The sequence below is a fragment of the Salvelinus alpinus genome, chromosome 7 (genome assembly GCF_045679555.1).
Source record: "Salvelinus alpinus chromosome 7, SLU_Salpinus.1, whole genome shotgun sequence".
Lineage (NCBI taxonomy): Eukaryota > Metazoa > Chordata > Actinopteri > Salmoniformes > Salmonidae > Salvelinus > Salvelinus alpinus.
This window is the reverse complement of record NC_092092.1, coordinates 44,097,227-44,110,486: the sequence shown is the minus strand read 5'-3', so window position 1 is coordinate 44,110,486 and position 13,260 is coordinate 44,097,227. Positions and strand designations below refer to the sequence as shown.

General features: G+C 44.7%; 1 protein-coding gene across 7 annotated transcripts in view; it reads right to left on the bottom strand.

Moving 5' to 3' along the window:
- The window catches only part of LOC139580186 (ETS-related transcription factor Elf-4-like), an 80,983-nt gene that overhangs the window by 8,835 nt on the left and 58,888 nt on the right, over positions 1-13,260 (bottom strand). For all 7 annotated transcript variants that reach the window (XM_071408759.1, XM_071408761.1, XM_071408757.1 and 4 more), the window contains 6 exons: positions 7,857-8,028; positions 7,567-7,671; positions 7,106-7,261; positions 6,734-6,817; positions 5,779-5,971; positions 3,451-3,831 (listed from right to left, as the gene is read on the bottom strand). In XM_071408759.1, the coding sequence (XP_071264860.1) occupies positions 3,451-3,831; positions 5,779-5,971; positions 6,734-6,817; positions 7,106-7,261; positions 7,567-7,671; positions 7,857-8,028 (1,091 nt within the window). The remainder of the gene's footprint in view (positions 1-3,450; positions 3,832-5,778; positions 5,972-6,733; positions 6,818-7,105; positions 7,262-7,566; positions 7,672-7,856; positions 8,029-13,260) is intronic.

Sequence of the window (13,260 nt, the reverse complement as noted above, 5' to 3'; positions counted from 1 at the left end):
AAGTATTCTCTCTCTGGTATGCAATCTGGTTTCTGCTCAGGTTATGGATGTGTCACTGCAACGGTCCTCAATGATGTCACCATTGCCCTTAATTCTAAGCAATGTTGTGCTGCTATTTTTATTGACTTAGCCAAAGATTTTGATACGGTAGACCATTCTATTCTTGTGGGCCGGCTAAGGAGTATTGGTGTCTCTGAGGGGTCTTTGGCCTGGTTTGCTAACTACCTCTCTCAAAGAGTGCAGTGTATAAAGTCAGAAAATCTACTGTCTCATCCACTGCCTGTCACCAAGGGAGTACCCCAAGGCTCAATCCTAGGCCCCATGCTCTTCTCAATTTACATCAACAACATAGCTCAGGCAATAGGAAGATCTCTCATCCATTTATATGCAGATGATACAGTCTTATACTCAGCTGGCCCCTCCTCGGATTTTGTGTTAAATGCTCTATAACAAAGCCTTCTTAGCGTCTATCAAGCTTTCTCTGCCCTTAACCTTGTTCTGAACACCTCCAAAACAAAGGTCATGTGGTTTGGTAAGAAGAATGCCTCTCTCCCCACAGGTGTGATTACTACCTCTGAGGGTTTGGAGCTTGAGGTAGTCACCTCATACAAGTACTTGGGAGTATGGCTAGACGGTACACTGTCCTTCGCTCAGCACATATCAAAGCTGCAGGCTAAAGTTAAATCTAGACTTGGTTTCCTCTATCGTAATTGCTCCTCTTTCACCCCAGCTGCCAAACTAACCCTGATTCAGATGACCATCCTAACCATGCTAGATTACGGAGACATCATTTATAGATCGGCAGGTAAGGGTGCTCTCGAGCGGCTAGATGTCCTTTACCATTCGGCCATAAGATGTTCCACCAATGCACCTCATAGGACACGTCACTGCACTCTATACTCCTCTGTAAACTGGTCATCTCTGTATTCCCGTCGCAAGACCCACTGGTTGATGCGTATTTATAAAACCCCCTTAGGCCTCACTCCCCCCTAACTGAGATATCTACTGCAGCCCTCGTCCTCTACATACAACACCCGTTATGCCAGTCACATTCTGTTAAAGGTCCTCCAAAGCACACACATCCCTGGGTCGCTCCTCTTTTCAGTTCTCTGCAGCTAGCGACTGGAACGAGCTGCAGCCAACACTCACACTGGATAGTTTCATCTCTTCTTTCAATGACTCAATCATTCAATCATGGACACTCTTACTGACAGTTGTGGCTGCTTTGCGTAATGTATTGTTGTCTCTACTTTCTTGCCCTGTGTGCTGTTGTCTGTGCCCAATAATGTTTGTACCATGTTTTGTGCTGCTACCATGTTGTGTTGCTACAATGTTGTTACCATGCTGTGTTGTCATATGTTGCTGCCTTGCTATGTTGTTGTCTTAGGTCTCTCTTTATGTAGTGTTGTGTTGTCTCTCTTGTCGTGATGTGTGTTTTGTCCTATATTTAGGAAGCCTTTTGCCTTTTGGTAGGCCATCATTGTAAATAAGAATTTGTTCTTAACTGACGTGCCTAGTTAAATAAAGGTAAAAAAATACAATTTAAAACTAAAAGATAGCAAAGAATATATCTAATTTTTCTGGAAACAATGTTCATATACTATTTTAACCTTAGTGCTTAGAATAGCCAATTATATTTCCAGCAATCATTTCATTTGTTTGGCCTCTTTTTTAAGGCCTTGGGGTCAACTTGAGGGTTAAATTAATGCATTCTGGGAAATGTAGCATTTTCCTCGTTTTTAACTAAGTGATTCATGAAATATAATAACTCTGAATATTTGAATACAGGTTTTGTTTTCCTTGATCATTCATTTGAAGATTTTGTCCTGAATATCAATTGTTTCATCATGGTTGTTCCACCTCAAAAAGCACAAGAAAGAGGATTTGACATCCATCTCAGACTGTTCTGAAATCCTTTCTGTTTTGTTAGATAAGATTACCATTCCTGCAACATTATTTTGTTGAAATATAATTTGATCTCCAGATCTCATCTAGTGGTCAGGACCTGGTAATATCAGGATGTAGGACGGGACATAAACCTAAAAACCTAACAAACTCTCTGAACAGCGAAAAAAAAACACAAAATTCACTGAGAATGCATTACATAGGATAAATAAACAATATTCTGAGTCGCAGCTCCATCCTACTTGTCAATAGGGAACTGATACTGTATACTAGTTGTTTGGTTGGGATTAGAGTGGTGTGTGGGGGGTCCGTTGGTGGCTTTTTACTATTTCTTTGGGTTACTCGTGTCAAACTCATTGTTAGAAAAAAGGTTGGTCCAAATCGGATGTAAGGTACTATATTTACTAAATATTTTATGAATCCTATAAATTAAAATGGCCAATTTGGGTGCAATCAATTTGCTTAATTTCTCAGAAATAATTTTGCAGGAATGCTATTCTTATCTGTTTCTGACTACAGAAAGGATTTTAGAACAATCTGAGATGGTGGGTGTCATGGCTTCCTGAAATTACATGGAATGACCCAACAATATTTTATTTGCATGCATATAACAACATGTTTGATGCACAATATGTATATTTGTATAGACTATACTTAATGTAGAATAGACATTTGAATTTCACAGAATTAAATTATATTTACATGAATTCAAATTGCAATTCTGTATCCTGTTAACTACTTCAATTCTAAAAGGAATTTATTATGAGGAATTCTCAATTGAGCCAAACCCTGGTGAGAAACATTGTTGCATTTAAACTTTAGATCACTGGTTACTTTGTATGCTGAACATTTAACATTTTAATAATTTAGCAGACGCTCTTATCCAGAGCAACTTAAAGTAGTGAGTGCATACATTTTACATACTGGTCCCTCATGGGAATCGAACCCACAACCCTGGCGTTGGGACACTATGTTTGCAAAGGGAAATAATAGTTGTATTATGATTTGGAAATGATTAACATAATGGTTCTGTTTTTGTATTCTTACGATCTGAACCTACTGGCTTATTATGTCATAGTGAATGGGCTGCTTCTTCATTAACATGATGCTGTGTGTGTGTGAATGCTATCTTTCCATCTGTCTGTGTTTTACAAAAAGTGCGTTCTCCTAAATAAAGTGCGCAGGTACTGTATTACAGCCCCTGTCCTTTCAGCATCACGAGCCTGCCAAGCTCACATCCTTTGATGTGTCACTATTGTTGTTTTGGTGATAGTGTGATAGTGGTGGCGTTAGGCTACCATAAGTTAAGTAAGCAATGAGGTTGTTGTTGCTGGTAATGCTAGTGCGGGTGCTGTCTCTGTTTTTTGAGATTTGGGAGTTTGGTACACTGTTTTGGAAGATTTTTTTCCCAGGCCTAGGTCCAATTGCCACGGTTCACTATGTTACGTGTGTGTGTGTGCGTGTGCATGTGTGCATCTGCGTGTGTATGGATATGCGTGCGAGTGAATGCATGTGTGTGTGTACATATGTCCATCCATCTGTTACCTCGAGTTGTGTGAGGAGGCCGGCACAGCCGCCCCCTGGTTGGGCTGCAGCACGTGGACCGTCTGGTTCATCTGTTCTGCATGTGTCCCGTTGACCTCATGGTACAGCCCTCCATCCATATCAATGGGCTCTCTCTTCACTTGTTTTACCGATATAGGATGGCGCCCATGAGCATGGTTCTTTCCGTGACCGCCTCTGGGGCCTCCACGGCCACCCATTCCCCGGCCGTGATGGCTGGGGCGCTGACCCCCGTAGCCAGCGCTGAGTTCGGGGCATGTGTCCTCATCATCTATCACCACTAGGTCAGGAGGCATCTCTTTAAACTGGTAGACCAGCCGCTGGCCCTCCACCTTAGCCAGGATACCGCGCTGGTAGTAATACCTTAGGAGGGAGAGTAGTCACAGTTAAGGTAAGATCATGATTTAGTTGTCCCTTTTGGAGGACATTTTGTTTGTGGTATTGAGCAAACTTGAAGTAACATTACAAACAGAATAATAATGGGCTAGGTTTGAATAAGGTCCACCTTGAATACCTTGAATAAGGTGACACGGGAATAGATGACTGCTTTGCTCTATTTCTTCTATAACCTGGTCCTTGATAATGTTGACCTCATATGTGACTTCAAGTCCTGGTACAAAGGATGTCTGGAGTCCATAATAGCCTTTTGTGTGGGCTCTTCTATTTGTAGATGTCAGCCAGACTTGTCTGCCTGACACCCAGTGCCTTGCTCACTGTATCAAAACAGTATGCTTCATTGATGTTATAATACTGCCTTCGAGATGAGGATGGGGGCGAGTTGAGATTTTGTTATTTCTGCACTTGAGGACGACACTATGTCGGTGCGACACCATATGCTGTATGTGCGGTTTGGCGTCTATGTGATCTAGAAGCACTTGTTATATTTTTTTACTTTCTGTAGTGCTTTTTACTGCAACAGGTGCACAGACATTTTAGCATACCCTTCTTAACTGTGCAGGCCAATTATGTATTTCTATTGTTATGATATGAGGGGTAGTTTTGTACAAAAGGCTGTGAAGTATTTGTAGTTAATCATATCAGTAATGTCAGTTCGTCATACCAGAGCTTCGAGGAGAAGATCAGCTCGAGAGAAGTCAAGTGAGAGAACGCTCCAGCCATCCTTGTGTTTTCCCACCAGTTAGCGTTCATCGTGTTAGCCAAGGCCAGTGTGTGTCCTTGTTGATATACCACACACACACTTTGGTTGAAGCAAGTTAGTTGCCTTAGCCCATCCGTACTACATACAGTGTGCGGTGCTGTTCCATGCCTGTGCATATTCAGCATTATTAAACCACCTCAACTGAAATCCTACCCGTCTGTCATCTGTGCCCTTACCAGCACACGGGAGCGAACACATAAAGTAACACTTAAACCTAAAGAATATACAGTCCACCAAGTCCTCGCTTACAAGTTTAGTGTTAGGACATAGACAAACACACTACCATGCACTTTCACAATGCATCCCCAGATGGCAGCACGAACTAGAGTCAAGGGCTGAAGTTAGAGATAGCGTTAGCGCAATGACTGGAAGTTTATGGGTATCTGCTAGCATGCTAGTAGATACCCATAGACTTTCAGTCATTGTGCTAACGCTAGTGAGCTTTGGCTCGCACAACTACCTCTACCTCTAACTTCCTTCATAATGGACACAAAGACATACAAATGCTATCCACGAGTTCATCTGACTCCGGGGAAGTAGATAAAGGGCCTCACTGCCAAAATCCCAAAGTATCCCATTAAGTCCAAAGGTGGAAGCTGTCAGGATGATTGGCAATCTGTAGGCCAGAGAACTTGGCCTACCAGTGTTTGATGCGGTTTTGTGTTAGTTAGCCTCTTTAGTTTAGGAATGACTCTTTGTAAGGAGCGGCAGGTAGCCTAGTGGTTAAGAGTGTTGTGCCAATAACTGAAAGATCGCTGGTTTGAATCCCCAAGGTGGGAAAGTCTGTGTAAGACACATTTCGTTTGAATGCATCCAGTTGTGCAATTGACTAGGTTTTCCCTTGTAGTTTTCTTTTTGTATATATTTATTTTAGGATCACCACTTTAAACAAATACTAATCTGGTGGACGATCAGGGGAGTCATGACTGTGCTGGCCCTGGACCTAAGGTAAGGTGGCTGTCTCCCTGGGCACATGCATTCAATACCTGGTTGCATATGCTTACTTCTCACATTTATGAACACGTCAAATCAGGTTGCAGACCATGTACCTAGGCCTAAGACCCCTAAACATAACGAGTGCAGCAAAATCCGTAGGCTAGTTATTGGTTTCCGAACACTATGAACACTATGTGTAATAACACTCCTCTCACCTGAGTGCCCTGCCCATGGTTTCATAGTTCATGTCGGGTTTGTTCTTGTGCTTGCCCCACAGTTTGGACACAGCCTTGGAGTCCACCAGCTTAAAGATGCCCTTCTCCCTCTGCGTCCACTTGATGTACTTGGGACAGGTGTTCTTGTCCTGCAACAGGGCCAGGAGGAACTCCCATAGGTAGATGGTGTTCCCTATGTAGGGGGGAGAAAAGAGGAATTTGCTATTTTAACATGTGAGCCTAATATAGTACATGTGAGCTTGGAGCTCTACTACACCCGTCCATAATTAATTTAAGCATTGCAGACGTTTTACCTAACAAATGAAAAAATAGTCAGAGACGCAATTACAGCCCTCCCTCCCCATAACCTAAATTAATGAATTTGCCGTTCTCATGTGTGTGTGTGTGTGTGTGTGTGTGTGTGTGTGTGTGTGTCTATCTAGGGTTGTAAAATTGGATGGGGCTCTGGCAGTAGATTACTCATGTTTGTGAAACGGTTAGGACCAGAAGTGTTTAGAAACAGCAACCCCTCCAGCAGCCACTTGTATAAGTGTCCAGCTGAACCAACCCCCTCTCCCCATCCCCTCTCTGTGCTGTGCAAGGGGAACACACAGCCGCAATTACAGTTATTTCCCTGTGAGACACAGCACTTTGAGAGTACCCCATCAATTAGCAAGCTGAGGTCCAACCCAACTGGACGACATGGGCTGCTGGTTGCTGATTGCACCACTCTACAGGCAGAAACGTGCACATTAGCCCACAGAATAGGCCAAGAGAGAGACCTTGATTTCGATTGGCTGTTTTTTCAAGAGGTGAGTCAGTTGAGACAGGGCCAGGAGAGACCTTGATTTTGATTGGTTGTTTTTTAAACACGCTGGTTGAGAAGGGGCCAGGAGAGACCATGATTTCAATTGGCTGTTTTTTGAGAAGTGAGCTGGTTGAGAAGAACGCTCACCTTTGCCCTCCTTGCTCTTCTTCTTGAATGGCAGGCTGGGAGTGGTGATGGGGGAGCATGGACGCACCGCCCGCGGCTTGCGCACTAAGACGGGAGAAGTGTTATTAAGGTCAAAACTGTGACACCAAATTAAGCACATCACTGTCAGTGGCTAAATAAAAACACTGTCAGTGTGCTAATAAGGCTGTAAGCAGTGGCTAATAAGCAAATATATTTACCAATGCACTCCTGTGTAACTCTTAAAAAATCTCTTCGAAACATGAGTGTAAATTGAATATTTTAATCTAGAAGGTTAAAAACAAGACTAAATAACATTGTTTGACAACCTAATGTTTTGTCACACTACAGTCCAGGAGGACCCCCCTGCTGTACCTTTAGTTTTCCTCTGTGGTTTGGACACGCTCCTCTGAGGGATCTCGTCCATGGAGGATGTTTCCTCGTCCAGCGATACATCCATACAGCCATTGGCCTCCGGCCGAAGAGGGATGTAGTTGTAGTCAGACTCCAACATGGTCCCATAGGTGTGAACTACAGCAATAGAAAAAAGTAGTACAGTCAATATTACTCCCAGTTATGTAATATTATGAGACTGTGAACTAAAGCAACAGCCAGAGATAATTATGGGAATTAGTGAAAATACCACAAATGAAACTGCCTACAAACAGCCTTCATCAAAAACTTGTACATTTTAACAATGTTTTGAAAGTGGTAAATGCTTTGAGGTAGAAATTGGATTCAGTTAACAAACAAGTGGTACCAAAAGATTTAAAAAATACTCCTTCCCCTAACCTCCCTCCTAGCAAATTGCAACAACAAAACAACAATAATCGTACTCATGCGCTTCTCGTCCAGGATGTTGTTTGGTGACTCCATGTTGAGAAGGGCTGCCGCAGCCTCGTTGGTCTCCATGCTGTCCTCTGTGTCTGACACCGTCGTTTCTATTGGCCAATCAGACAAGGATTGTCATCAGAACATGAAACAGATAGATTTTAAGACAAACTTGAAAGGATGTTACAATCACTAGGGGTTAATTCCAGGTAATACCAGGCCCTGTCTGGAAACAACCGTAGTCCCTATCCCCTAGGCATGCATGTGTAAAATATCATCTCCTCCTCCCCCTCACCTGAGAGGCCCACGTCTCCGACCATAATGGGCTCATCCACCACGTGTAGAGTGGTGTCCACCATGATGCCGTTGGCCACCTCGTCCGATTCCATGCCCGAGTAGACCTGCATCAGGTCAGCGGCGGGCACCTGCTCTACGATGACAGCTGGAAACACGGACGGGTCATCCAGCTGGACACACAGAGAGACCACAGACGTTAGATCACAGAATTACATTATTGCTTTGTTTTTATCTTATGGGCATTTCCACGATAACAATATTATGCTGAGACTGATTTTTCCATTTAAAATGTATGCCAAACAAAAACCATTGATTTCAAAGTTTTACAAACCATACAGCTCTATGCACAATGACTACTTCGAACAATTTTCACAGTTAAAAAAAATAAACATTTCTGGAAAAACTGTGCAGATATGACCAATTTATACAGAAATCCAGGTAATTCTAAAGGGTTCACATACTTTTTCTTTCCACTGTATCTACGTAAACCCATATTTCTCATTGGACCAACCTAGCAAGAATTGACGTAAATTGCTAGTAATAACGCTAGATCATTTTCAACTGATTTTGTACAAGACTGAGTGTACAAAACCTTATGAACAACTTCCTAATATTGAGTTGCACACTCTTTTGCCATCAGAACAGCTGCAATTCGTTGGGGCATGGAAAGAGTTCCACAGGGATGCTGACACATGTTGACTCCAATGCTTCCGACTGTTGTGTCAAGTTGGCTGGTTGTCCTTTGGGTGGCGGACCATTCTTGATACACACGGGAAACTGTTGAGCATGAAAAATCCAGCAGTGTTGCAGTTCTTTAAAAAAATATATACTTTTACCCCTTTTTTCTGCCCAATTCTTGATACTCAATTGGTAGTTACAGTCTTGTCCCATCGCTGCAACTCCAGTACTGACTCGAGAGGCGAAGGTCGAGAGCCACGCGTCCCACGAAACACGACCCCGCCAAGCCACACTGCTCGCTTAACCTGGAAGCCAGCCGCACCAATGTGTCGGAGGAAACGCTGTACATCAGCTTGCAGGTGCCCGGCCCACCACAAAGAGTCGCTAGAGCACGATGGGACAAGGAAAATCCGTCCGCCCAAACCCTCCCCTAACCCAGACGATGCTGGGTCAATTGTGCACCTCCTCATGGGTCTCCTGGTCACGGCCGGCTGTGACACAGCCTGGGATCGAACCCGGGTCTATAGTGACGCCTCAAGCACTGCAAACCGGTGCGCCTGGCACATACTACCATACCCCATTCAAAGGCACTTAAATATTTTATCTTAACCATTCACTCTCAATGGCACATATACACAACCCATGTCTCAATTGTGTCAAGGCTTAAAAATCCTTCTTTAACCTGTCTCCTCCCCTTCATCTGTGGATTTTTTTCCCACCTTTATTTAACCAGGTAGGCTAGTTGAGAACAGGTTCTCATTTACAACTGCGACCTGGCCAAGATAAAGCATATCAGTGCGACACAAACAACAACACAGAGTTACACATAAACAAACATACAGTCAATAATACAATAGAGAAAGTCTATATACAGTGTGTGCAAATGAGGTAGGATAAGAGGGGTGAGGCAATAAATAGGCCATAGTGGCGAAATTATTGCAGTATGGAAAATTAAACACTGGGGTGATAGATGTGCAGAAGATGGGTGTGCAAGTAGCGGTACTGGGGTGCAAAAGAGCAAAATAAATAAAATAAATGGTGATGAGGTACGTAGTTGGATGGGCTATTTACAGATTGGCTATGTACAGGTGTAGTGATCTGTGAGCTGCTCTGACAGCTGGTGCTTAAAGCTAGTGAGGGAGATATGACCCTCCAGCTTCAGTGATTTTTGCAGTTCGTTCCAGTCATTGGCAGCAGAGAACTGGAAGGAAAGGCGGCCGAATAGGAATATGCTTTGGGGGTGACCAGTGAAATATACCTGCTGGAGTGCGTGCTGTGGGTGGGTGCTGCTATGGTGACCAGTGAGCTGAGATAATGCTGAGCTTTACCTAGCAACGACTTATAGATTACTTGGAGCCAGTGGGTTTGGCGACGGATATGAAGCGAGGGCCAGCCAACGAGAGCATACAGGTCGCAGTGATGGGTAGTATATGGGGCTTTGGTGACAAAACGGATGGCACTGTGATAGACTGCATCCAATTTGCTGAGTAGAGTGTTGGAGGCTATTTTGTAAATGACATCGCCGAAGTCAAGGATCGGTAGGATAGTCAGTTTTACTAGGGTATGTTTGGCAGCATGAGTGAAGGATGCTTTGTTGCGAAATAGGAAGCCAATTCTAGATTTAATTTTGGATTGGAGATGCTTAATGTGAGTCTGGAAGGAGAGTTTACAGTCTAACCAGACACCTAGGTATTTGTAGTTGTCCACATATTCTAAGTCAGAACCGTCCAGAGTAGTGATGTTGGACGGGTGGGTAGGTGTGGGCAGCGATCGGATGAAGAGCATGCATTTAGTTTTGCTTGAATTTAAGAGCAGTTGGAGGCCACGGAAGGAGAGTTGTATGGCATTGAAGCTCGTCTGGAGGTTAGTTAACACAGTGTCCAAAGAAGGGCCAGAAGTATACAGAATGGTGTCGTCTGCGTAGAGGTGGATCAGAGAATCACCAGTAGCAAGAGCGACATCATTGATGTACATAGAGAAAAGAGTCGGCCCGAGGATTGAACCCTGTGGCACCGCCATAGAGACTTCCAGAGGTCCGGACAACAGGCCCTCTGATTTGACACACTGAACTATGTCATAGAAGTAGTTAGTGAACCAGGCAAGGCAGTCTGCCGATAAGAATGTGGTGATTGACAGAGTCGAAAGCCAGGTGAATGAATACAGCTGCACAGTATTGTCTCGATGGCAGTTATGATGTCATTTAGGACCTTGTGCGTGGCTGACGAGCACCCATGACCAGCTCGGAAACCAGATTGCATAGCGGAGAAGGTACGGTGATCTGTTTGTTAACTTGGCTTTCGAAGATCTTAGAAAGGCATGGTAGGATAGATATAGGTCTGTAGCAGTTTGGGTCTAGAGTGTCTCCCCCTTTGAAGAGGGGGATGACCGCGGCAGCTTTCCAATCTTTGGGGATCTCAGATGATACGAAAGAGAGGTTGAACAAGCTAGTAATAGGGGTTGCAACAATTTCGGCAAATAATTTTAGGAAGAGAGGGTCTAGATTGTCTAGCCCTGCTTATTTGTAGGGGTCCAGATTTTGCAGCTCTTTCAGAACATCAGCTATCTGGATTTGGGTGAAGGAGAAATGGGGGAGGCTTGGGAAAGTTGCAGTGAGGGGTGCAGGGCTGTTGACCGGGGTAGGGGTAGCCAGGTGGAAAGCATGGCCAGCCGTAGAAAAATACTTATTGAAATTCTCAATTATCGCGGAATTATCCGTGGTGACAGTGTTTCCTAGCCTCAGTGCAGTGGGCAGCTGGGAGGAGGTGCTCTTATTCTCCATGGACTTTACAGTGTCCCAGAACTTTTTGGAGTTTGTGCTACAGGATGCAAATTTCTGTTTGAAAAAGCTAGCCTTTGCTTTCCTAACTGCCTGTGTATATTGGTTCCTAACTGAAAAGTTGCATATCGCGGGGGCTATTCGATGCTAATGCAGTAAGCCACAGGATGTTTTTGTGCTGGTCAAGGGCAGTGAGGTCTGGAGTGAACCAAGGGCTATATCTGTTCCTGGTTTTTTTTTATTGAATGGGGCATGCTTATTTAAGATGGTGAGGAAAGCACTTTTAAAGAAATTAACAGGTGACATCAATAAGAGATCAAAGCTTTCAACTGGATACACCTGGTCAGTCTGTCATGGAAAGAGCAGGTGTTCTTAATGTTTTGTACACTCAGTGTACAACAGATTAAAACCTACCCAAACCAGAAACCGTGGATAGATGGCAGCATTCGCGCAAAATTGAAAGCGCGAACCACCGCATTTAACCATGGCAAGGTGACTGGGAATATGGCCAAATACAAACAGTGTAGTTATTCCCTCTGTAAGTCAATCAAACAGGCAAAACGTCAGTACAGAGACAAAGTGGAGTCGCAATTCACCAGCTCAGACATGAGATGTATGTGGCAGGGTCAACAGACAATCACAGACTACAAAGGAAAAACCAGCCACGTCGCGGACACCAAAGTCTTGCTACCGGACAAGCTAAACACCTTCTTCGCCCGCTTTGAGGACAATACAGTGCCACCGACGCAGCCTGCTACCAAGGACTGTGGGCTGACCTTCTTCGTGGCCGACGTGAGACATTTAAGCTCGTTAACCCTCGCAAGACTGCCGGCCCAGATGGCATCCCTAGCCGCGTCCTCAGAGCATGCGCAGACCAGCTGGCTGGAGTGTTTACGGACATATTCAATCTCTCCCTATCCCAGTCTGCTGTCCCTACTTGCTTCAATATGTCCACTATTGTTCCTGTATCCAAGACAGCAAAGGTAACTGAACTAAATGACTATCGCCCCGTAGCACTCACTTCTGTCATCATGAAGTGCTTTGAGAGGCTAGTTAAGAATCATATCACCTCCACCTTACCTGACACCCTAGACCCACTTCAATTTGCTTACCGCCCCAATAGATCTACAGACGATGCAATCGCCATCACACTGCATACTGCCCTATCCCATCTGGACAAGAGGAATACCAATGTAAGAATGCTGTTAATTGACTATAGCTCAGCATTCAACACCATAGTACCCTCCAAGCTCATTATTAAAGTCGGGGCCCTGGGTCTGAACCCCGCCCTCTGCAACTGGGTCCTGGACTTCCTGATGGGCCGCCTCCCAGGTGGTGAAGGTAGGGAACAACACCTCCACTTCGCTGATCCACAACACTGGGACCCCACATGGGTGTGTGCTCAGCCCCCTCCTGTACTCCCTGTTCACCCATGACTGTGTGGCCACGCACGCCTCCAACTCAATCATCAAGTTTGCAGATGACACAACAGTAGTAGGCCTGATTACCAACAATGACGAGACAGCCTACAGGGAGGAGGTGGGGCACTGGGACAGTGGTGCCAGGAAAATAACCTCTCACTCAACATACCAAAGGAGCTGATCGTGGACTTCAGGAAACAGCAAAGGGAGCACGCACCTATCCACATCGACGGGACCACCGTGGAGGAGGTGGAAAGCTTCAAGTTCCTCGGCGTACACATCACTGACGATCTGAAATGGTCCACCCGCACAGACAGTGTTGTGAAGAAGGCACAACAGCGCCTCTTCAACCTCAGATGGGTGAAGAAATGTGGCTTGGCCCCTAAAACCAAACTTTTACTGATGCACAATTGAGAGCATCCTGTCGGGCTGTGTCACCGCTTGGTACGGCAACTGCACAGACCGCAACCGCAGGACTCTCCAGAGGGTGTTGGGGTCTGCCCAACGCATCACCGGGGGCAAACTAC